This window comes from Catharus ustulatus, chromosome 14 (genome assembly GCF_009819885.2).
Source record: "Catharus ustulatus isolate bCatUst1 chromosome 14, bCatUst1.pri.v2, whole genome shotgun sequence".
Taxonomy (NCBI): domain Eukaryota; kingdom Metazoa; phylum Chordata; class Aves; order Passeriformes; family Turdidae; genus Catharus; species Catharus ustulatus.
The window spans coordinates 4,176,490-4,201,058 of NC_046234.1; the positions used below are offsets into that span (position 1 = coordinate 4,176,490).

Below are 24,569 nucleotides of genomic sequence, written 5' to 3' on the forward strand. Positions count from 1 at the left end.
TAGTTCTTAAGTTTTACTTCTTAGTTTAGATTTTTATTTTTAAGTTTGCTTATGTATGTTTAGATACATGAGCTCAAAATCTCCTCTAATAGAAAATATCGCCCTGATTTTGAATCCGTGAGGTTTTTTAACTGGCAAAAAGAATATTATTTAGTATTTAGTGAGATATTTCTATGCTTGTTTGTGGAAAATACGGCCAGTCAGTGAACAGAACCCTCAGGGAAGTTAAGCATCACAAAATAATTCCTTACTAATCACGTTTCTGTTTGTTCAGTGTATGTTTTTGTAATATTATGCAGTCTCCTTTCCTTTTGCTTGCTATGCTAATGACTTCCCTGTCCTCTCCCATCAACCTGTCCTGCTTCCTCCTTCCGTCTTTGGCTTTGGTGTGCATGAAATGTGAATACAGACGAAGGCCACTAAGCTATAGAACTTCATTCAGTGAAAAGCTCTTCCAGAGGACCAGGGCGGCAGGACGTGCTTCAAGGTATAAAGAGTTAAAATGTGGACAAAAGAAATGCTCTTGGCCATTTCTTGAACAAAAAGTTAAAGGGATTGGCTGAGTTAGCCTAAGATGTTTTGTTATCAAAAACAGTTTGCAATATATTCTTTGTTCTTTAGGATGAAATATTGATATTTAATTAGGCAGTTCTCCAAAGAATAATTTGAGTCCAAACCTTAAAGCCTTTATTTTTCTTTAAGTATACAACCTCAGATATAGTACCTCAGGCAAAGTGGTGCTTTTAGGTTTTTTTGGGGTTGTGTTTGCTAGGTGTTTTTGTGTTGTTGTTTGATACTTTGGTTTTAAAGTGATCATTTTCAAGTCAGCGTGACCAGAGATAATTTGCTTTGCATTTGACCCATGGTGGAAGTATTTGTAATATGCAAACCTCACCAGTAACATAAAATTGGAGTATAGGTTAGATTGTACTCAAACATGTAGATGTTGAATGAAGTGATTTCGGATCTTGTTGCCTTATAAATTGAAGCTCTGTAACTCAGTCTACATACTCCTTATGTTTTTCAAAAGATGGTAGGTAGGTAGTTTCGATTAAATAATTTCCATTGATTCCAAATGAGTCTGTTTGAATTTGCATTAAAATTAAGTCTGGGTTCTTACCTGGTAGCAGTGATTTCCTAAAACTCTCTAAATACAGAAGAGCACAGCTTCAGTCACTAAGCAGAACCAGATATGAAGTAAGTGGGCTACTGTGGAACAAGTTGAAAATAAATCATCTTTGTGACACTACGCAGGATTTCTAGTATCTTTTTACACTTTAGAGATTCAAGGTAGTACTTGCTTGTCAAAACTGGAAGATAGTGAACCTTAAAATAACATTGCCATTGTTCCCTTCATTTGTGTTCGTTAATCATTGCTATGTTTGCACAAAATCTCAAAGTATAAGTAGCTGAGAAGAGATTCCACTCTTTAAATGCTGAAACTTGAGAAAATATTTTCCAGTGTCATTGCTGGTCATGCCATTGCCTTTTTCTCTCATCTGATCAAGCACTTTGGAGTTGTAGTAGTTTGTATAAATTTTTAAAAATAGTTTTTTATTAAAACCTGGGTAACCTCTTTTGGAACTAATAAAGACTAATGTTTGATTTTTAATATTGACACACTATTATATTAATTTAAAAGTTTGTGGTTTTTTGAAACACACATAAAAAATTAAAAAATTTAGCCAATGCCAAACCCACAAGAATTAGTACGGTAACCAAAAAATCCCAAATTAACAAACCAAGTCCACTACTCAAGTAGATGTTGTGCTTGCATAATATAGAAGTAGAATATATAAATATGTGGTGTTGAGCAATGTAGATTTTAAAAATTCTGTGAGTCTTAGAACCCTTTCAGAAGATTAGTTTGTGTGCTACCTCTAACAACAGAATTGGTGTGATTTGTAGGAATCATAAATGGGAAATTACTGCAGTTCTAGCACAGGTGTCCTATGCGGGTTCTTAGTTCTCAGATCATCAGTGTTTGGCCCAATAATTGACCTGTGCAATAAAAGGTTTGGATTTTATGGGTGGTGGGATAAATGGCAGCAGTTGCTGAAATTGTTGGATCATCAACGCCACACTTGAGTTTAACTTCTGAACTTGAGCTACTTCTACTTTCATCTTACATACACTGCTTTGCACTGTATTTCCTGGAAGACAGTAATTAACATATCTGCAGTGATTCCCCCAACCCCCTTCCAGCTGAACAAATTACTTTGCCAATTGTCTGTAATTTAGTAAATTCAAATTAATTTTCTTCACTTTTCCTTTAGTTAAAAGTTTTCAAGTTCATTGTTCCACAGGAAATTAAGATTTCTGTAACTGGGCTTGCAACACATCAGATACTGAACTTGCTGTTACTTCCCCATCAATATTCTTCAGTTTTTAAACAGGATCTTTCAAAAATTACTGGTTTTACTTTAGAAAGTATAAGAATATACTTTGCTTAAATAAATTTAGTTCATGGTAGGCTTAGTCATTAATTATATACATGTTGCACAGAAATGGTGAAACATAGCTGAAAAGTGTATGTATAGTGTATATATATGTTAGAATTAGCTTGAATAGCTTTTTCTTGTGTTTCATGTAAGAAGTATAAAAATAGAATAAAATAGAATAGCCTGTATTATATACAATCATTGCATTTACACTACACTGTCACTTTTGGTGCAAGTGTTGCATCAAACTCAGGCTAATTTTCTTTTTACTTGTAATTGTTGCTTGATACAAAGTCTCACTGAATTTCTAATTGCTTTCAGTTGAAGACAAAGCTAGTTTAAATAGGGATTCTCTGTAAAACATAATAGCATATTCTGGAGTGATAACCCATGCTGTGAATGTTTATTTTGGTTACACTTTTTTCAGGCTGTAGTATAAATTAATTCTAGAATGCCCCCTCAAAATTTAGTTTCTGAACACAAAACATAGGAAGCAGATGCTACAGACTGGGTGTAGCGGACATTTACAGGCTTAACTTTTACAGGCTTTAACTTTTGCGGACATTTGCAGGTTTTCAGGCTTAACTTCTCATAATCCCATTAAACTGAGGGTCACACAATGAGAGGTTTATACTGCAAATGAGATTACTGAGCTCAAAGTTACCACAGTAATCAGAGAAGTTTGATTGAAAAACTATCAGTCATTTAAAGTTAATGACTGTGCTGCACTACATAATGGTAAAGAAATATAAAAAACTATTGTTTTACTTTCTTCCACTGAGTAGTTGGTTGTGTTTTGATTCTTAGTACATTCTTTTACTTTATATAATTCTATCCCGTTCTAGTTCTATAGTTCTCTCTATAGTTCTGCAATAGTACAATTGTAAATACACTTCCATCGCACTTCTGCACATGAAGTCAGTGTTGAAGGGTGCTATTGCTACCTTCAAGAGTTCAGAATTTGTCACTTAAGTTCAAGCTGATGCTTACTTGAAAACGTTCAGTTTTAAGTGTTACTGATAGTTTTGTTATTTTTAACACATGAAACATCCATAGTAGCTTGTGTCATCTTCCTGTGCACACGCACATGTGTTATGTGTTCACTCCAGACAAAAACATATTTCTGAATCTCTGTAAGTTTAGGCTTTTTTGGCTGTTTACCCTTTAGAAAAATGGAATTTCTGTTAAATTCTCCATTAAATATTTCATTTAGTTCTTAGCCTGTGTTTCTCAATTTTCCACCTCACCTTTTTACCTCCATTTCCTTTGCACTTGTGCTGTTTCTTTCTCAGTCACCTTCTCATCTACCCCTCCTGACTGACTTTTTTTGTGCTCAGTCTGTCTCTGTACTTTCTGGTCTGCTTTTGGTTGACTATCTTTCATCTTCTAATTTTAGTGAATAGTGGGGCCTTTTGTGTTGAGAGCAGCATGACTTTACAAAGGTATGAGATCAGTTGAAATTGTATCTATTTAGGCAGAAAAATAAGAGGAGACTTCATTTTGGTTTGAATTATCACCAAGTTTTGCTTCTTTAAAATACAGAACATCAAATACTTCAAGAACTGGAAATGGTGTTAATTTAAATGGAAGCAGGAATGGGCTTGGATTTCGTATGTGTACACCCACATTTTAGTATTATGGAAGATGCCAATTAACAAAACTTTTTTTATTTACAGGAAATGTGATGCAGTGAAAGTAACATTCTAAGAAAATCATTTTAAATACTCTTTTTTTTCTAGGCTTCTTAATCATTCAGTTTCAGTAAACACAAGGAACAGGCCAAAGCAACCAATGGAATCTGAAAAATGGTATTGATATACTTAAATGTATCACAGCTTTCAATCGTTTATTAGTTTCATTTTTGTTTGTTTGTGACTGCCATCTTCTGCCATAATGCTTTTGGCTCATGATGAAATTCAAGCTACAAGAGTAATCTATTTTTTCAGATTAAAAAAAACCCTGTTCTTCTGAGCATTTAGGAAAGTTGATGTCATCCAGAAACAAATTTGTAGGTCTGATTATGGCAACAGTTCATTTATGTTTTAGCCCTCCAATTCCAGTGTGGAAGGTTGTACCTCCTCCCATAGGTGATGGTGCTGTGCAGGTGTCTTATCCTGTGTTATGCAGGGTGGCACTGGAGCTGTGCTTAGGCATCTAATTTTTCCTCCTTGGCAGTCCTTTTTTGCTCTTAAGAGCTGTTGGAAAAACATTGCTGGGAGTCCAGCCTACAGCACCTTTATTGTTACTGAGGAATCCACTGTCTGCAGGAGCTGTACTTAGGCTTTTTCTTTGAAATAAAAAACAAAAAGAAGCATAACACCCACACACAAAGCAAAGAAAAAAAACCAAAAAAAACCCTAAAAGCCAAACAAACTAGAAACTATCAATGATCAAAAATACCTAAAGCCTTGTCTTTAGGGAAATGGGAAATGTCCAGACCCCAGTTTGGGGAGAAAAAAGCTCTGCTGGTGGTGCTGGATAGCAGTGAGATGCGAAGGGCTCTCTGCAGTTCAGCTACACCTCAGGGGAGCATCTTGACCCAGGACAGCTCCTGCAGTGTGACACATCCTATTTTGGCTGTCTCCTCGTAGTGGTACCTGTGGTTTTGCAGAGCTGGCTGCACACGTGGCCTGTGGTTGTGTGACTCATGCTGCAGCTGTTGCTTGGAACCTTCCAGTCCTTGCTTGCTTACCACAGGTTCTTCTATATGAGTTGCTGCCACCTATTCAAGTGTGCACACCTGTTAGGCTTCCTTATTATAGGATGATCCAGGAAGTATTAAATTTCACTTTTCCTTTTTTGTTAATAAAACAGGCAGTTCTGAGACTTAAAACCAAAACAAACTGAAAAATTCAAAAGAAGCTTTATCTGAATAAAGTACTTTAGTGTGGAAGACCCATTGTGAAATATGATTTCAGATTTTAGTTAAGTGGTTATACTTTTAAACCACATCTTATACAGGTGGCCAAAAATACTGTAGTGCTGTGGAAAAGCCACTTTTTAAGGTTTCAATTTTTTAATGTATTTTCAAGTAACTTGCTTTAAAATACACAGAAAAGTAGCGTGCTTCATAATGTCTTTTATCTTACTTTTTAGTGTCTCAACAAATGAAGTGAATTCCCCAGTGTCCCCATACAACTGGCAGGTAAATATTCAAATGTAAATGTGGTGGCTTTATATTTGACTGATTTTGTTGTTTCCTTAGTTTTCTCTATGACAGAAAACTTGTATGCTTTCGTATGATTGCTTATACACATAGTTCTTGAAGGTGTCTTAATTGTGGTGAAAAATATAAACCCTTTGGAGGTCTTATGCCTCCATTTGACTTGCTTGTAATGGAGGCCTTTGGTTTAAAAAGCAAGTAGTACCAGTTTTAGGGTCTTGAAACTAATGAGGCATAAATTTTACTTCCTTGAGTTTAGTATATCTTTCTGTATAAAGGTATTTATATGGCATAATATATTATTATATAATGTACTATATAATAGATATAACTTCTATTATATATATCCTAATACACCACAGTGTTCAGTTTGGTTTTTAGCTGCAACTTCTAGGTAGGTTGAAGTATGTAGGCCTTTCATTTCCCATACCTCAATGAAAAACTTGCATGATATGACAAAATGACAGTTAAACTGTAGAGAGTACTGTATTACTTGAATCAGTTAGTTATCTACAATTACTTTAAATGCCCTCATATTCTTCTAAGAAGAAACAGAAATATTGTGGTGTCCTTAGGAAACAGTCCATTCAGACTGTCTACTTTCAGTTTTCATAAAGTAGACAGCCATATATATTTATTATTAAGAATCAATCTACTTTAACTGTTTTCTCAGTATGTACTGCATAATAGAGTACTTTGAGAGATTTCTCTTCCAGCTTGTTGAGGTGTATAATCTTTTAGGTAGGAACAGCAAACAAATATTTGAACTGTCTTCTTGTAGCCATCCTTTGTGTTTTTCAGACATCCTTTCTGTGTGATGAGTATTCACAGTGAGAAATTAGATGTGCTAGTGGCTAACCACACTTGACACTGGAGTATTTCTGGCAGTCTTTGGTGGTTTCTTAACCTACCTAAAAAATTAGTCTCAATGCTGAAAAGTGTTATTTTCTGAAGAATTATTTCATAGATTCTTTTTCTTCTGTGAAATATATTTCAGAATTTGAAAAGAAATAAGTGATTTCTATTAGAGTCACCATTAAGACACTTAAACTTTCAGATAGTCATAAAGCTAGATTGAGGCAGGTGAACAGCTAACAATTGTATTTCTTAGTAATTTGTGCTAATATACAAGAGGTAGGTTTACATTTTACATAAAAGTATTTCTGACTCTTACAGCCACTGGAAAACCAGAAGGATTCAGTGGATGAGCAGCATTGGCCAGAAACACAGCCAGTAATCTGGCAGAATGAAGAAAGGAGGAGAAGTAAACAAATTAGAAAAGAGTATTTCAAGGTAATGGGGGGAATGAGGGTGGGTGGTACTTTTTTAATAAGAGTAGAAGAAACTAAAACTAAGTAAAGGTAAATCCTCAAAGGTTGTGATGCTTTTAAATATGCATGTAGCATATAATATGTATGTATTTAGGATAATTTGAGAGTACAGGAAAATCAAGAGGAAAAAAATTGGTCAAAGATTTTGTTTATCCTTTAAATAAAATGAAGTAATACATGGTTGTTTTCTGGCAAAATCAAAACTATTCTTGTCATTGGTCCTTCACCATCTATTTGGAGGTATTTTTATTTAGCTATTTATGCACTTATTTTTAGTGCAAAAAAAATATACTGCCCTTTATTTTGCAGCATGGTTCTAGGAATGATTTATGTCTTTTGGGTCTCCTGGCATTAGTTTGCATTTCAGAAGGAAAATTTTCCCTGTGTTCCTTGCTGCTGTAGTGAGTCCTCTCAGTCAGCAGGTGCCAGTGTCTGCTTTCTGCAGAACAGAGGGGAAGTTCTGGCAGCGTTGGGTAACATTTGTTTTGGGCTATGGAGAGAAATAGGAGAGTTCTGAGCAGTGCTAGGTTGAATTAAAATTAAATTTGTAACTTATGAAATTAGTTTCTTGGGTCTTTGCCATCAAACATCTTTGTGAAATGCCAGGGAACTTCAAGGAAATTAAATTCTTGGGAGAGCAGAGCATACCATACAGTTCAGATACATTGATTTTTGTGATTACAGAAGTGTTTTTGGTTTTTTTTTTTCCCCGAAGAGATTATGGAGTTGTATCCTCTTTCCAGGGTTTTCATCCTGAAATTAATTTTTTGCTGTAGCATTGGAGGAGGAGGAGAGAAACTTCTAAGTAAAACAGAATTCAGTTGTTTGCCTGGTTAAAGAGCTGTGCCAGCAATACAGAAGTGGTTCCTCATAATGTGCCAGTTGGTATGAGCTCTGTGATGGAAGCAGATGCCTAAAATCACATCACATACAACTCTAGATGGGTCTCCTCAGTGAATTAAACAGCCTGTACCAGTAACAAAACACACTGTTTATAGTTTCATTTAGGATCTGTCTGCCATGGCAAACTGGGGAAAGAAGAATAGGTATCAGTGTTGTTGTGAGAAGCCAGTGGCAATATAGTTGTTTCTTACTTAACCTGCCTGAGTAAGGAGGAGTAGCCTGGCCACATACACCCCACAAACTTAGACTTTTGTAGTGAGGGTCTTTTTCATTCAGTCTGAATGGGGCTTTTCCTACTGTGTAGTACACTTGATCAGTAGACAATGAAATACATTTATTTTTTAAATGCCACTTTTGTAATTTTTTTCCTTCAATTCCTCCTTAGTTTCCTCCAATTTAGCATAATCAGGGAAGTTGGACAATGGTAAAGGCAATACACAAGAAATCAGACAGACCCTGTGGGAAAAACATTGTCTTAAATACATAAAAGGGTGTGATCAGACTTTGAAGTTTTAAAGGCAACCTTAATATATTTTAATTTTTTACAAGGTCAAGTCAGTCTCCTGAAATGTAAGCAATCTTAGTCACATAAAACATATTACAAAAGTAGCTTTCACAGGTTGCATAATTTTTTCTAAGAAATAATGTTTCATGTTAGCAGTTAAGATCTTTTTGCTTGGATCAGCTGTCACATGCAGAGCTCACATTATAAAAGTGTTTAGCTTTAAAATGCACTTATCTCTTCAACTAATGAAGGTCTTGTCTCACCTAGAAATGTCAAAATGTTCTTTTCTGGTTAGTTTCTTTTTTCTCCTTTGTTTCTGTAACATGGCTTTTTTTCTCAGCAGCTTCATCAGTAATAAGTATGATCTGAGTGAAAGCAAGCCTTTTAGTTCAAGTGAAAACCATGCTTTCATTTTAAAGTAATAATTGTGTGTGTTTTGCAGTATAAGTCTTCCAGAAAGAGTTCAAGTGGAAATGAAAACGATGAGGTGAGATGTAGTAATTGTGTGAAATATTAAAAAATAAATTTATTTTCTTGTCATTTTTGAACAAATTAACTTTGCATTCCAAAGCCATAGCAGAAATAATGATTATACTCCTTTATTTGAAAAAAATTACCACAATTGCCTGCTGGGGAGCAGTAGGACATTTGCTTGCTTTGGTAATAGCAAAATTAATTCACCTATCAAGCAGAGGTGATGTAAAACTAGTATTTGATGTAAACAGCAAACACTGGTTCCTTGCCTTATATATTTTAAAATTTAGTTGCTGGCAGTTTGTAGCATACTTAACAAATGTTACATGTCTTGTGTACTTCATAATTTCATGTTTCTTGTTAAATCATCATTTTCATTTTTATAATTTCATCTCTTTGATTTCTTTTTAGCAAGACAGTGATAATACTAATGTGTCCCCACAGTCTCCTGTGTCGTCTGAGGTACAAGTTTGTGGGTTTGTTTTTCGTTCAACAAACATTTCTTTGTGTTCATTGCTGTCACCAGGTTTTCATGCAGGTACAAAGCTGTTAGTTTCCTTTGAAATTGCAATTAGAATTATTTAATTATCATAAAAATTCAAAAAGAGAAACTAGAGACAGATATTACAACTTGTTTTATCTTTGCAACTCTGATCTCCTCTTGAAGAGTTCTTTTTGGCTGGTATGAGGAGAGGTGCATTGCTTTGTCTCCATTGTCTTTTCTGATGAAAATACTAATGAAACAAAAATCAGATTTGCCATATTTTATAGGCCTTCCTAAGGAACTTCAGGGCACATAGTCACTGAGAGGAATTGAAGTTTATGGTTTAGTACTTCATACATCACCAGGAACCCAAAGGTTCTCAAGGAACTCAAACTTCTCAAGGAGTTTCCTCCTCAGTCCTGGGTGTCACCTTGGTGGTGCAGCCTTCATTCAGGGGTGGCTGTGCCTGGAGTCTCTCTGTGACAGCACTGCACTGCTTAGCTCAAAATAAAGCAAGTATTATCACATCTCCACCTCATGTCAGTAAGGAACCTGAGAGAGCAGAATTAAAACATCTCCCAGAATACACTGGAATGAAACAAGAGTATCTCATGTACATACCAAGATATTGAGTACATTTCCCTTTCCAGATAATGAGAAATGAGAAAAACCTGGTCTTCATAGTTGGAAATAGATATTTTTTAAGAAATATTTTGATGCTAAACATTAGGAGAATATTTGCATCTGCTTACAGTTGGCTTAAACTCTGTTCACAGAATGGTTTGCAGTAGTTTGTAATATTTTGCAATAGATTTTAGATAAACTGATGCTGTTTTTCTTTCTCATTATGACAGTTTTATCTGTATGTGGTAAGGTTGCATCAATTCAATTTATTTTATGTTGTCCTCTTCAAAAGACTTTTACAGTTAAGCAGAAGGACTCTCCTTAGGCAAGAATAATTTAAACAGTATCTTGATGGGAACAAATGAGTAGAAAACTGACTTCATCTCTTTTAACAGGATTATGAAAGGACAGATAGTAACACTCATGGTCCGTTTGGGCTCAAACCAAGGTCAGGTAAGCTGCTGTTCTCTAACACAGTGTATTTATTTCCCAGGCTGCAAGAGGCAGTAAACGTAACAGATGTCACAGTACGGCAGTTCACTCAATTTCACTGCATAGTACTGGGAAAGGCACAGACAGCTGCTTTGGCAAACAAATAATTGGAAGCTCCTCAACTTGAAGAGTGATTTGTTTGGGGTGTTTTGGGGGGGTTATTGGGGTTTTTTTAAGTTTTTCCCCTCCATTTCTTTATTTTCTGCATACTTAGTCACTATCAAAGAACAAGGAATCAGTACACAATTGTTCTTGAGTTTTGATGGCTTAAAGGCTTTATGCTTGAGTAAGAATAAAACACAATGCAAATACTTTCAAAGCTAGATTGAGACTCCTGAAGAAGTGCAGATGGAGTTGTATGTCCCATACTGATACTTCAATATTGAAGTCAGTTCAGTCTCCATATTTTCTAGTTATCCATTTACACTTCAAGCTGATCTCTGCATTTTATTTGAAGATGTTTCATAGGCAGCATCTTTTTTATCAGTATACTTAAATATTATTTGTTCTTAAAAGTTCCACAGTTTTTTTTCCTGTTTTTAGCCTCAATTACGGATCTTTAGTTTTTGAATGTTTCCAATCTGAATTCTGCTGACTGACATCCCTCATGTTTGATAGCTTTCAGCCGTGCCTCACGCCAGGACTATGGTGCAGTGGATCCTGGGTTTACTATGAGGAGGAAAATGGAGCATTTAAGGGAAGAAAGGGAGCAAATCAGACAGCTTCGCAGTGTAGGTACCATCACTCACTATTTGGGTGCAGTGCATTTACAGTGCTCTGTACCACAATTTAAACCTTCATTTTAAAATGGGTGCAGATTGTTGCAGTTGTACAAGGGCATCCCTGTAGTGGTATTTCTTCCTAGGGAATTTCATGTAACAGGCTACACTGGTACTTGTTTGGATCCAAACACTTTGCTTTGGGTCAAACCGCAATACCAACTGGGAATTAGTTGTGTTGTTTTCTTTATAAAAAACAAAGTGAAATGAATATTTTTTTTCTGAGGCTTTAAATTTTCTTAGGGAGACAATAAATCTGCTTGTGTTTGCTAGTGTTTGACCTGAGATCTGAAGAAAAATAATCATTGTTTTCTAAATGACCAAATACTTTTTGAGTGTAGAATGTACTACAAATTTTATAGCTGTGAATGGCATCTACATCTCAGATTTACAGTACAGTAATTTCACGATTACAAGCCACACCATTTTGACTAAAATTTTACTCCCACACCGGAAATGCGGCTTACACTCAGGAGCGGCTAATATGGGAATAATTTTCTGACATTTCCAACCCCAGAAGTGCAAACCGAGGTGCCGAGTCGAGCAACCTGCCAGTAAAACCCGGCTTTATGCGATTGTTACAAATTGGTTACTCTGTTACACTGTGGGTGGAGCTGGCTCCGTGCAGGCAGCGCGGGGGGTGGGGAAGGCGGGAGAGCTCCCTCCTTCAGGCAGCCCAGCCCGGGGGAGGCGGGGGGCTCCCATCCCCTCCTGCCACCGCCGCTGTGGGTGCCAGCGGGCTCCATCTCCGCCTCCCACCACCGCCGCGGGTGCCGGCGGGCTCCGTGCCCCCCTGCCACTGTGGCGCAGCGCCGGGCCGGGGCGAGTGAGCCCAGTGGTGGCCGGCGCCGAGCGGCAGCGCCGAGCTGGGCCACCTGGCCCAGCCCCGAGCCCTGACGGCCCGAGCCAAACCTGTAAACTCCGCCATCCCATGATTCTCTTACTATTTGGCAACTTTGTTGCATGCAGGTCCTCACTGTGAACGACAGAGCGGCTTAGAATTGGGTGCGGCTTGTGTATGGACAAAGAACAAAATGTTTGCCAACACCCGACGATGCGGCTTATAGTCAGTGTGGCTTGTAATCGTGAAATTACAGTAATTTTTGTGTGTGTGTAGTTCTGTTTTCACAGCATTTAACAGCTAGAATTAACTAAATCATAGCTGCTCTGCTTTTCAGGACAGTGCTGATTTGTGGTGTGACTTCTGTGAAGGATGTTTGTTTTGTCTGATTCATTTCCTGAACTGTAAAGTCTTGTTTTGGGGTGGGAAAAATCATTGTTTGCCTTCTCTGTTTTGCAACAGAAGAGTGGGGCCTTGGCCAGCCTAACTTACATCTGTACAAGTGAAATATTGCCTTTCCCACAGTTGTGTTTCCTTTTATTTTCTTTTCTTCCTTCTCATAAAATCCTCTATGGTTTCAACTTTCAGATTCTGTCCACTAAGCAGTGATGACATATTCAGCATAACATTTCTGTCCTTGAGTTCTGTGCTTTCCTGTTACGAGCAGTGAGTTTGTTGTAAGGGTTTGAGAGCTGTGTTTTCTTGTCATTGTTGGCAGAATGTCTTTCTCAATGTATGTTGTTGTGTCATTTAAGGAAACCGCACAAAACACAAGAAAAACCCAATAGTATAAACAACAGGAGCACAGGGCCTACAAGGAGAAAAAGATGTTCATACTGAGTAAAGTGTAAATTTGTTCTGTTTATTTCACTTTAGTATTAAAATGTTCCTTTTAAACATCTGCATGCTTTTAAAAATACCCTGGATTTAAAATGAAGAATTAACTAATGTTGAGAATAACTTATTTATGGCCTTTGTCCTAGAATCTTGAATCCAGGTTGAAGGTGATTTTGCCAGATGACATTGGAGCAGCGTTGATGGATGGGGTGGTTCTTTGCCATTTAGCCAATCACATAAGGCCACGTTCTGTTGCCAGCATTCATGTCCCATCGCCAGCAGTGGTGAGGCATAAATAATTCATTCATTTTTAGTACATCTTACATGAAAACAAGCTTTTGAATATCAGTTATAAAACATTGTGACTCATGTTTACCACATTAATTTGTTATATTACTCACTTCAGTTTTTCTGGAAGAAGCATTAACTGAGGCTCAGAAGTTTAGTTTAAGAGCTATTTTCCTCGTACTGAGTCTTCATAGAATGTGTCTTGTGTTTTAGTAACTGTATATGAATTTGCATCAGAAATATACACTCCTTCATGAATGTCTGATGAAGATCTAATACCCTGTCTTCACAGCCTAAACTCAGCATGGCAAAGTGCCGAAGAAATGTTGAAAACTTCCTGGATGCTTGTAAAAAATTGGGCGTTCCACAGGTACACTGATTGCTTTAGTGATTTATTAATAACCACAGAAAATGTCAGTAAATACAGAGTTTGGGGGGTCAGGGGGGCTTTATTTAGGGAACAATAGTCATTATGACACTGACAAGAGAACTCACTAATTCCAGACTTATGGAGTGAACTTGAGGAAGCTGCTTTATGGGTTTCTAGTCAGTTCTTAATAGTAAAAACAACACTGACCTTCTTGTGAAATATACTGTCATCTAAACAAAGGAATGGACTTGAGAGGGTGAAGTTTTGTTACTTGAAAGTCTTGAGTTTAGAAACTCACTTTGGCATGAGTTCAGTCTGCCTGGGAAATGTTCTGCACTTACAGAAGTCTGTAGGCTGAATGACTGGCTTTTTTAGCATGGCTGTAGTTGCAGCCCATTACTTGTGCTTCTGTTGCCCAAGTTTATCCTCTTACCTCCTTTTATGAGGGGGAAAAGACCTAAAAATCCAACCATTTCTGCATGTTATGGGACAGAAAAATTCCCTTGATCTTTAGTGCAAGAATAAAATTAGTTCATGGATTCAAAAGGTGGTTTACTGCTCTGCCATAGCGTCTGTCTCATATGGAGCCACAGGCCATTCAGCAGCTAGAGGTGCTGAGATTTACTTCGTTAATTACAGTAATTTCACAATTACAAGCCACACCGTTTTGACTAAAATTTTGCTCTCACCCCAGAAATGCGGCTTACACTCAGGGGTGGCTAATGTGTGAATAATTTTCTGACATTTCCAACCCCAGAAGTGCAAACCGAGGTGCTGAATCGAGCAACTACCAGGAAAACCCGGCTTTTCGTGATTGTAACAAATTGGTTACTCTGTTTTGCGGCGGGTGGAGCCGGCTCTGTGCAGGCAGCGTGGGGCGGGGGAAGGTGGGGGACACCCTCCTTCAGGCAGTGCAGACCAGGGGAGAGACAGGGGGCCCGTGCTGCCATCCCCGCGGCCTGGGGGGAAGGCGGGGGGCTCCCGTCCTCGCCTGCCGCCGCTGCAGGAGCAGGCAGGCTCCCGTCCCCGCCTGCCGCGGGAGTGGGGGGTGCTCCTTCCCCTCCTGCCGCCGTGGGTACCAGTGGTCTCCATCCCCACCTGCTGCTGCCGCCGCGGGTACCGGCGGGCTCTGTGCCCGCCAGCCGCTGCAGGGCAGTGCCGGGCCGGGGTGAACGAACCCGGCAGCGGCCGGCCCCGAGCCGTAGCGCCGAGCTGGGCCACATAGCCCCGTTGACAGCCCTGTGCCTGCACGGCCCGAGCCGAGCCAGTAAACCCTCCCCCCGATCCCACTATTCTGTTACTATTTGGCAACTTTGTTGCACGCAGGCCCTCGCTGTGAACGACAGAGCGGCTTAGAATTGGGTGCGGCTTATTTATGGACAAAGAACAAAATGTTTGCCAACACCCGGCAATGCGGCTTATAGTCAGTGCGGCTTGTAAACCTGAAATTACTGTACTTGTAACACTAACTGGCAGTTGGGAAGATTGTCCAACTTGTGCTGAGTTTTGAGACTGAATGATGACTTTGTTGGAGAATGGTTCATTATTGAGTCTATCAGCACTTCTAAGTTATTCCAAGGGAAAGATTGGAAATAAGCCTGCAAAACAGGGGAAGGGGGAAGAAGGCCACTGAGCCAACAGCACCCACCAGCTTGATTTTCTTACTCTGCTTATGAAAAGAAAGTAGTTTACTTTATGAATTTAACAGTCTTTTATGTATCTTCTGCCACTGTCATAGTTTGACACTTTAAACAGATGGTAATGATAACAGATTTCTGCCCTTCCGGTTGCTGTAGAGAACCACATATGACTTTTAAGGCCAAAGGTGTTTTTTCTGATGTGTGACTTCAGAGAATGTGTTTGTTACCTGCCCTGGGGACAAAGGCATGGAACTGGTTAAATGTCCTATGTTCTTTTGCAGGAGAGACTTTGCTTGCCTCATCACATTCTGGAGGAAAGGGGTCTGGTGAAGGTTGGCCTCACAGTTCAAGCTCTACTTGAGTTGCCTGCATTGAAAGTATCTCAGCTTTCTTCCATGTGACACAACTTCTTGGCAGCTAGACAACTTCCCATTTGCTCTGTTGAAATGGATTGCTCTGAGGCACCTCAGCCTCCTACACGGGAACACCTAAGCCATCAAAAACTAAAATCTGTCCTGATGCTGTAGAGAGCCTTACTTTGGAGCTGTGTGTGAAAACCATTGAGTCAGTTCACAGTTAAAAGAACATAACTGTTTTTTTCTTTTGTAATTAGATGCACAAAGAGAATGTGGTAGTATCAGGTTCTCTTTCTAGTTAAGTTAGAAGCTGCCATTTAACATCTCAGTGTTCGAGTTAAATGCTGAATTTCTTTTTTTTACATTGAAAATGTTGTTTGAATTACTTTTGAAAATACAAAGCACACCCCAGTCACTTTAATTTTTCGAGTCAATCATTTGATTTAAAGATAAGTCAAAAATGTAGCTATGGTATGATGGTAAAAACGTGAGCAACTGATCACTTGTAATCCCCTTTCACTCTCTGAAAGCTTAATATTTGGGTTCTTTGTTTTTTGCACTCCTCATTGTAACTTACGCACTTCTAGCATTGCCAGTATTGAGTCTGAGTGTCTGGTGATTACACAGAACAGGATACAGTGAGAAAAGGACACAGTTTATTGAGTTTTTCCAGTCTTCTAGGTTGGTGCCAAATATTTTTTTTCAGTTGTACTGTAGATTGTTTACCTGTGAAGTGCCTGTGTAATTGATAACTCTTAATAGTCTTAAACATTTTTGAAATTTCTTTGTTTAAAATAGATAAAATGGAAATTTTTTAATATTTTAATAGGTTTTTTTTGTAAAATCAGTATGTGAAGATTTAAATAATACTTCACATTTTTGATGTTGGGTGTTTTAAGTTTGTTGCACAATTTCATTGGTTATTTGTTGTCTAATAATTAGAAAATACTGTAAATACTTTTTATTTATGATATTTAATTTGATAATACCTTATTACTTTTGCTTTAATGTATTGTTGGATAAATACAAAGTTGTCTACTTTTCTTTGTTTGGGACAAACAAATACACATGGTGAATAAGACATGGGGACTAGTGATTCATACAGAGTAGTTTAGGACATTTTGATAAAACTGCCAAAATCTCAGGTTTACGCTGTGATGTTCAGGATTTTGTGTAGTTTCTCCTGATCTCACATTACATTTTTACAACAGGTATATCCATAGTTTAACTGGGAAGCATCAGTGTTTATCTTCTTAGTGTTTGCAAGGTTTATTGTGTAATTTACATGTGTGGCATTAGCACACAGGTCAGTTTGTACACATGTCACTGTGCTCAGACATTAGATCGATTGATAAATGTGAAAACAAAACATTTCCACTGTGTTGGTTTTTTGAAACTTCTGAGTTTATGTATTTGTTTGCTTCTGCACAAATTCTTGGTGTGTTGAGAACATTTTGAAACCATACACAGTCAAGTTCTTCTATAAACAAGTTGCAAATAATTCCATAATTTTGGTTGTAGATCTGTTTGTATTAGTTAGTTCTTCATGAATAGGTAGTTCAATTTAAAAAGTGTTTTGACTGCCACAGATTTCCTATTTCAGGCTAAGTTGTTTTCAGTTGAGGGATGTGTTTGCCAAACATGTGCTAAGATTTGATTCTGTTCTTTCCGATTGATCAAGACCCCGTGTAAGATAATTCATAAAAGAATGAGGGAGGAGTATTGTCTGATCCTTCTACTGTAGTCCTTATAGGCAATAGATGACAGGAAAAATAACCTTTTTCTGATGATAAATTTAAAAATGCCGCTTATTTTTAAATCCATTGAAACAAGTTAGTGTACATGTTATAGTTAAAAGCCACTATTGTTCATATAGTGCTGTCTTAAACAACAGCTTATGGAGAGGCTGGTGTATAAATTAATTTGCAAAGTCCTGGATATAAATCTTAGGTTAGATAAATATGTGTTTAAGGAAAATGGATTGCTTTGACATTTGAAATAGTGTATTTCAAATCTATCTCTAATTGGTTCTTGTATCTCTTCTTAATGATTATTTTAACAACTTCAGGCTTGATTTTTATTAAAGGCACTATCTGAAAAGTCATGAAAAAACTAATGAAAAAGTTATAATTCACTAAGCAAAATGCTTGCCTGCTACATTAAAAAAACCAGCCATTTGAAAAGATTGTTATGTCCTTATCTTTCATTTCACTGTTGTTGCTGCTACCAGAGCAAAGTTCTAGTTCAGTGTTAGCCATGGAAGTGCTAACTATAAATTGTCACTTGCAATTTACCTGAAAACTGATCTCCACTGCTGTTTCATTGTCATGTTTAAAAACATATTCTGAACTTAGGGTAGCATTTTTCCTTCTTTAATTAATTTTATTAAGTTGCATCACAGTGTAAACATTAAGAATGTTTACTTGATGTAGCATGGCAGCTGCTGACTACTTAGGGATTTTTCAAACTCCTTAGTAAGTTGAAAACTGGATATGAAACTTCCGTACTCATTTTAAATTGAAAACAATCCAAAAATATTTATTTTTTTTAAGTACTCCACAGTTGTTCCCCACAGACTTCTTAGCAACAGTCTTGCTTTGCCATTCCTTGGAAACTATTAGGGCTGCCTTCTTGCTTATTGGGAAGGATAATCGATTCTTCCAAGACTTTCCTTTTAGCATGGCAAAGATTAAAGCCCTTAAGTATCCTTAGGAGCAGTCTGAGAAAAGATCCACTGTGCTTGGATAAATCTTTTTCTCATCTCTAACTGCTTTTACAAATAATAATAATCATCATCATCTAAAGCCTTGCTAACATTGGGTTGTACCCATTGAAATTTCTTTAAGAGTGATTTCAAAAATTATGCTAAAAAGGTTTGAATTCTAGATTTTCATTTCCAGGTAGCCTATGGAAATAGTTGTGTCTTTTCTCTACAAGAATTTGCATACTCTACTCCTTTCTCTTTTCCTTTTGATTCCCAGAGTCTTACTTTTGTTTGTTCTCAGATCTAGTGTATTCATGTTGTTGATTACTCTGGGCCACTTTCCTCCTTCCTCTTTAATTTTTTAAATAAATTGTTTCAGTGGCACTGGTGAACTACTGTGGTTCCAGAATCCCTGTTCCAAACATTTCCATTTTGAGATAGCCGTTTTCCATTTGATGCCATTACTTAGTGTTTGATACAGCTTATGGTGTAGTTAAAAACAGAGGCCTGCTCAGTTCCTTTTGCACTTGTTCCATTTGCACTTAGGACATGAAGAAAGGTCAACATTAAAAGCTTTAGGGAGGGTGCAGTAAGTTTTCCTAATAAACTTTGCAATAATGTGGCGTGAACTATAAATTACAGAGTGAATCAGCATAGTGGCAGGGCTTCTGACCTTGTGTATTTTTTCTGTATTTTATGTCACTGGATGCAGTATGTAACATGTGACTGATCTTTCACTTGAGCAATAATGTCCCAAATATGGTGAGGTCTTAAAGCAGTGATGGTAAAATAGTTGTTGTGAAGTGTGTCTTCCCAGAGAGTATCTCAGAAATGCTTTTCATCTGTTCTCCAGCACTGGGAATCAGAAACCATCCAGACCCCTGCATCTGGAGGCCTTCCAAAATCTAACCAAGAACTATGAGCATAAAATAGGGAGGAATGGATTTGAAACAATAAACAACTGACGAGAATCATAAGGGGTTTTTTTGTTTGTTTTTTGTTTTTTTTTTTAATTATAGCCTTTACTTAAGGCATGTTTTACCCTTGAGTTCAGTAGATTCTCACCTTTTTGATTTGTAGAACACCTGAGCTGGAGACTATAGCAAATGTGGCTTAAGCTTGTTTTGCACCAGCAAGCTTCAGTGTCAGATTCTTGGCTAGAATAGTGATCTCTGGTAGGTCAAAGGAAGTACTAAAATGTAATGTGGATTCATTTAATAAATTTTTTTCTGATAAGCCAAACATTATTTAGATGGTAAGAAAAATTACATTGAAGTGAGGTAGGAAGGTATGTTACCTCAATAAAGTTGCAGGTGAGGACAACTATTAGCCTTTTACTGTACTGAAATCTTTATTTCAAATACCATATCATTTAGTGGCAGTCTCCTCAGATTTTAGCATAAATCTATAGTTAAATCCAAACAAAAATGAAGACATCTGTAGTTTTCACTAAAATGGAACTTTCATGTGTCATGTTGGTACTGAAGAGAAGGACAAAGGTCGAGCACTTCTTCCTTTTGCTGTTTCCTTAAATGTTTATTTGAAAGGCTGATTGTGCTGATTTCAACTGAAAACAACCTGTGGAAATTTTTAGCACTTCTGCAGATGGGAGATGTGGTTTGGTATTGGCAAATCAAATGTCACTAAAGGCTAATGTCTGTGTTTCTGTTAGAGGAACTTTACTTGAAAAGCAAAAGCAAATAAACACACACCAACACACACAAATTTGGAATTAAAAAATATCATTAAGACCAGCAATGGGAAAGGCAAAGTCAATTTGTGCAAGCAGAAGAGTGCTCTAAGTTGATTTCACCTTGAAAAGCCTTCACTCCTAGTAAAGAAGGACGTTTATTAGCTGAGGGATAAGGATCCTTGAGTGCATGGAGCTTTCAGTAGAGCTTAGAACAAGAAGGGATTTGCCATCTTTATGTTGCAGTGTTTGGTTTGGACGGCTGTATCCCAGTGCTGCAGGAAGCGTGGCTGATGGTGCAGAGAGCAGAGTGCCACTTGTGCTCCCCTACCCTTGTGCCAGCGAGGCCTGTGCAGGACAGCTGCTGACAGAAACACCTCCTTGCTCTTAGAGAGATGCTGTAACCTGAGCAAAACCACCAAGTGATAATTGGAGAGTAATCAATAATAGATATTCACCAATATTTAAATTTCACCAGCAGTGGGTGATGTAGTGAGGCAGAGGAAACCTTTGCCCTGGGAACCACAGACCTTTTCTGACTGAAAATTGCACTGTGGCTCTGAACCAGTTAATGTGGCATTTGTGCACTTCTGAGAGGGAATGCAATCAGCATTGCTGAGTTTGATCCGTATACAACACACTGAGTCATGTGTAATTCATTTACACACAGAGGGAAAGGTGAACTGCCTGTTCTTAATGAGCAGTGTTATGGTACAGTGTTATGGTATTTGTTTTGTAAAATATATTTCTCTTTTCCTGTGAAGAAAAATTCTGCTGATCTTCACTGCTTAAATAGGGAATATATGTGATTAATTGAATTTTAATTTAAACTTGCCACTGCACAGGAGCATTTCTGGCTCTTGTGTTTGTTGCAAAATAGAAGTGCTCTTTGCTTCATTTGTCTTTAGGTATTTCACATAGTACAATTTTGGCAATATATTATCTTAAAATTGTGGTTATATGAAATGTTTGTTCCCTCATTGGGTTTGACCATTATTTTTTTAGCATGAGAGGCAAAGGGCAGCAAAATTGCTGCAAGCTACTTGATCAGTTTGTAGGGAAGGAACACCAGTTACCATAAAATGACATCTAATAAATCTCTTTTAGTTCAAATTATATATAGCAAATTGCATTTTCAAAAAAAGAATTTTTAGAGTATTTTTTAAATTTTAGAATCCTAATCTTAAGTAAAACCAAAAAAAAAAAGTTTTACGTGGCTCTAGTATCTTAGGAAATTCTGAAGGAGAAGAATAGCTCAGACTGACAGCAAATTGTTTTGGAAAATTTTTGATATTGACAGTGTTAAATTTGCGGTTGAACTTGATCCATTTGAAGTCTTTTCCAGTCTAAATAAGTCTATGATTCCAAGGCTTCATTGAGACCAGAGTTTCCCTCCAGAGATTTGTAACTCAATTACTCCATGAAGTCAGTCATTTAAAGTAAATTCTTGGCACTAAGGAGGGTTTCCTCACTTCATTCAAAGTTGTGTGAAATAAGGCAAATGGGACTTTTTCCATCCTAGTTTTATGAAGGCAGATTGTAAAATAGAAGGTATTTGGAAATTCCACAAGGATATGGTTTTGCATTGTTTTTAAAATGAGTGAACCAGTGAAATATTTCCAAAATTACTATATTTGTGTAGGGCGTGGTGTGCCATAGCTGGCACGGGAACTTGCAGTAGCTGTTCAGTATTAATCCATATTCTGGAGCTGTGCAGGACTGTGCTCTTCACACGGAGCTGTTGATGCAGTTGTGTTTGTTTGCTGAAGAACTGTGATGCCCGAAGCATTCCTGCAGCCATGGGAGTTGCTGGCTGTAGCTGCTCTTGGCTGTGGCACAGCAGCAAGGCAAGGCTGAGATTCCCAGGAGGAGCACACACAGGTGCAGTGAAAAAGGGTGGGTTGGTGGAATACATTGGGAGTAATGTGAATACTTTTTACTATTCTGGAATGTCTAGAACAATGAAAAATGTGATTGTTTTACAATTCAGTTGGTATTCAGTTATTTTATTTTGTAACTTGTGGTTATAAAACTCAGAAAATGCAATGTAACCAAATGGTCAACATGTAAATGTGTGCAGGATGTGGCAGAAGTAGTTCTGAGGGCACAGCCAGAGAGTGATCATTAAAAATAGATGCTCAAATTGTATATATACTTGCAAAATTTTTGATAGTGCATTTCAATTGATTTTGCATTTCATGTTCTTGTAAAGTGCATCTTTCATACTTCTGAAGATTGTCTACTTGTACTATACTGTATTAAGCCTTTTTTCAGGATTTTCATTATTGCTGGAGCTTCCAACATACATGTTCCTTTTGAAAAATGTTCTTACTGTTTTGGTTTTTGTGGGTTTTTTGGTTTGGGTTTTTTTTTTTTTTTTGTAAATAGTGTTTTGTATTAAATTTGCATGGATAAAACCACATTTCCAAAACCAGTGTACATACGCTGTGTATAAAATACAAACTGTTTCATAATTTTCATGTAGTCAAGTTATTAAATTTGATTTCATTTCAGTTTATATATTTGTAGTAAATAATGAGAATTTGTGGTATGTTCTTGCAAATGTCTATGTTGTCATTTTGATAGATAAGCAACCTGCCTCATTATGTCAGGGAATACATCCTCTGACAAAAAAAAAGCTAACTCCTGCTTCAGCAAGTAGGACACATCCACATATGGAGTATGTTGGGATTTCGGTTTTGACCAACAGTGGTGTGAATATATGGGGATCCAGATGTCCTCACTTGCAGCAATCTTTGTACTTCATACACTTCAGTGTGAAAATCACCCTGTGTCTTCTTGCATATAGATTTGGGACGTAGATTTTTGAGTCTTGGTAATGATAACCTTAAACCAGCACAGAAATTCCTCCCAACAGAGGTGATCTGCTTCCCTTCTGTTCCCTGGGCTGGCTCTGGCAATAGCAGAGATCATCTGTGTGGTTTGTAGTCATCAGTTGCTTGATCCAGCATTAGGGAAACACAGCTTCCAGGTTTTGCAGCTGTAGTTGAGTTATTCAAATGCAGATTAACAGAGTGTTTTATGTGACCAAGTTTATTTTACCTTAATTTCTTTTAGATTATTTAAAGATATAGACAATCTTCATTTTAGACTGGAATATTTGAAAATAAATACTCTTTTGAGAGGTGCTTTGCCCTGTGAGACGTCGTTGTGCATCTGCACACACCCAGCTGCTCTTTGTTTTCTGATGAGGCACATATGGGGACTGGAAAGCAGAAATTGAGGAACAGCATTCTGAAGAAAGTGAACACTGTTTCTTGACAAAAACATCTCAGCAGCTAGAGCTTTTTTTTGCAGTTACCAGTGAGAGGTTTATAGTTGAAATGTTCTGTGAGTCTGTTGTTCAGTTTTCAGCTCTGAATAAAACTTTTCTCTTAAGAAAAGACTTTTTTGGATGTTCAAGAGCCATGATGCCACATTCAGAAGCCTCTGTCCCAAGGTGAACTCTATGAAGTTCAGGTTTGAGGAGGAGCAGCTGAGGGAGCTGGGAGGGCTCAGCCTGGAGAAAAGGAGGCTCAAGGGGGACATTATCACTCTACAACTGCCTGACAAGAGGGTGGAGCCAAGTGGGAGTCAGGTAACAAGTGACAGGACAAGAGAAAACGGCCTCAAGTTGTGCCATGGGAGGTTAGATTGAATGTTAGGAAAATTTTCTCTGAAAGGGTGGGCAAACATTGGAACAGGCTGGCCAGGGCACTGGTGGAATCGCCATACCTGGAAGTGGGCAAAAGCTGTGTGGATGTGGCACTGGGAAAAGAGTTTAACAGTGAACTCTGGTGCTGTCATAATGGTTGAACTCAATCTCAGGAGTCTTTTCCAACCTTAATGGTTATATGAGTCTAAGATGAGAATTAACTCTGTCCCTGTTGAAACCAAGACAATGACATGTTAATATTTTTATCTTCCATGAAACTGTCAGAGCTAAACTTCCAACTCTTCAGCAATCCAAAGATGTTTGTTGCTTTCTCTCCTAATGCATTTCCAGATACTTTTCTTCTCCACAGTTAGTGGAGGCTGAAATCCTTTCGCAGCTTGAGTGAGAAATACTGATATCTTCAGTGAAAATGTTAATTTGTGTTAATAAGAATATGACATTCTAGATAGGTATAAATTCATGAGCTGATGCTGTGGTGTTCATTTCGTCCACTCCCTTTTGATTCTCCAAAATCACCAGCTCTCAGCAACAGCCAACACTGAATTTCCTAGCAGAAGCTTCCAAGTGCATGAACTTCTGAAGAATACTTAATAAGACAAATCATCCCACATTCCCTGTGTTCTCCAGGACTTAAGTTACAGAAGCAAAAGGAAGCAGGATTATCTCTGAAAAATTTTAGGGGTATAATTTAGAAATAGATAAGTAGTACTGAATTCATTCCAAATAATGTTTATGTGAAAGCTCTTCTCCAGGAACCATTGGGTGATGTGTCTAGCTTGCACTTTTCAGTGTGTACTGAAATAGTAAGTGCATTCTGTTCTTTCTCCAGTAAGGACAGTGATCATTTTGTAATTTTTGGCTCAAGCAAGATAAACTTCTATTTCCCAGGAATAGTAGTTGTTTGTTCTTTTTTTTTTTTTTTTTTCTGGTGAAATGATAGGGGAGTTCCCAGAGGTTTCTTCCTCGTATAT

The 24,569-nt window shown here is 37.6% G+C and overlaps 1 protein-coding gene across 3 annotated transcripts in view; it reads left to right on the plus strand.

The window, feature by feature from the left end:
• Window positions 1-22,709, plus strand: part of LRCH2 (leucine rich repeats and calponin homology domain containing 2) — a 42,555-nt gene extending 19,846 nt beyond the window's left edge. The window contains exons 12-22 of one of the 3 annotated variants that reach the window (XM_033072204.1): window positions 410-487; window positions 4,181-4,249; window positions 5,538-5,586; window positions 6,781-6,897; window positions 8,786-8,830; window positions 9,229-9,279; window positions 10,321-10,378; window positions 11,036-11,148; window positions 13,021-13,158; window positions 13,455-13,532; window positions 15,454-22,709. In XM_033072204.1, the coding sequence (XP_032928095.1) occupies window positions 410-487; window positions 4,181-4,249; window positions 5,538-5,586; window positions 6,781-6,897; window positions 8,786-8,830; window positions 9,229-9,279; window positions 10,321-10,378; window positions 11,036-11,148; window positions 13,021-13,158; window positions 13,455-13,532; window positions 15,454-15,573 (916 nt within the window). In that variant the 3' untranslated portion in view covers window positions 15,574-22,709. The remainder of the gene's footprint in view (window positions 1-409; window positions 488-4,180; window positions 4,250-5,537; window positions 5,587-6,780; window positions 6,898-8,785; window positions 8,831-9,228; window positions 9,280-10,320; window positions 10,379-11,035; window positions 11,149-13,020; window positions 13,159-13,454; window positions 13,533-15,453) is intronic. The other 2 variants (XM_033072205.1, XM_042779716.1) reach the window with 2 other exon arrangements.
• Window positions 22,710-24,569: the final 1,860 nt, after the last annotated feature.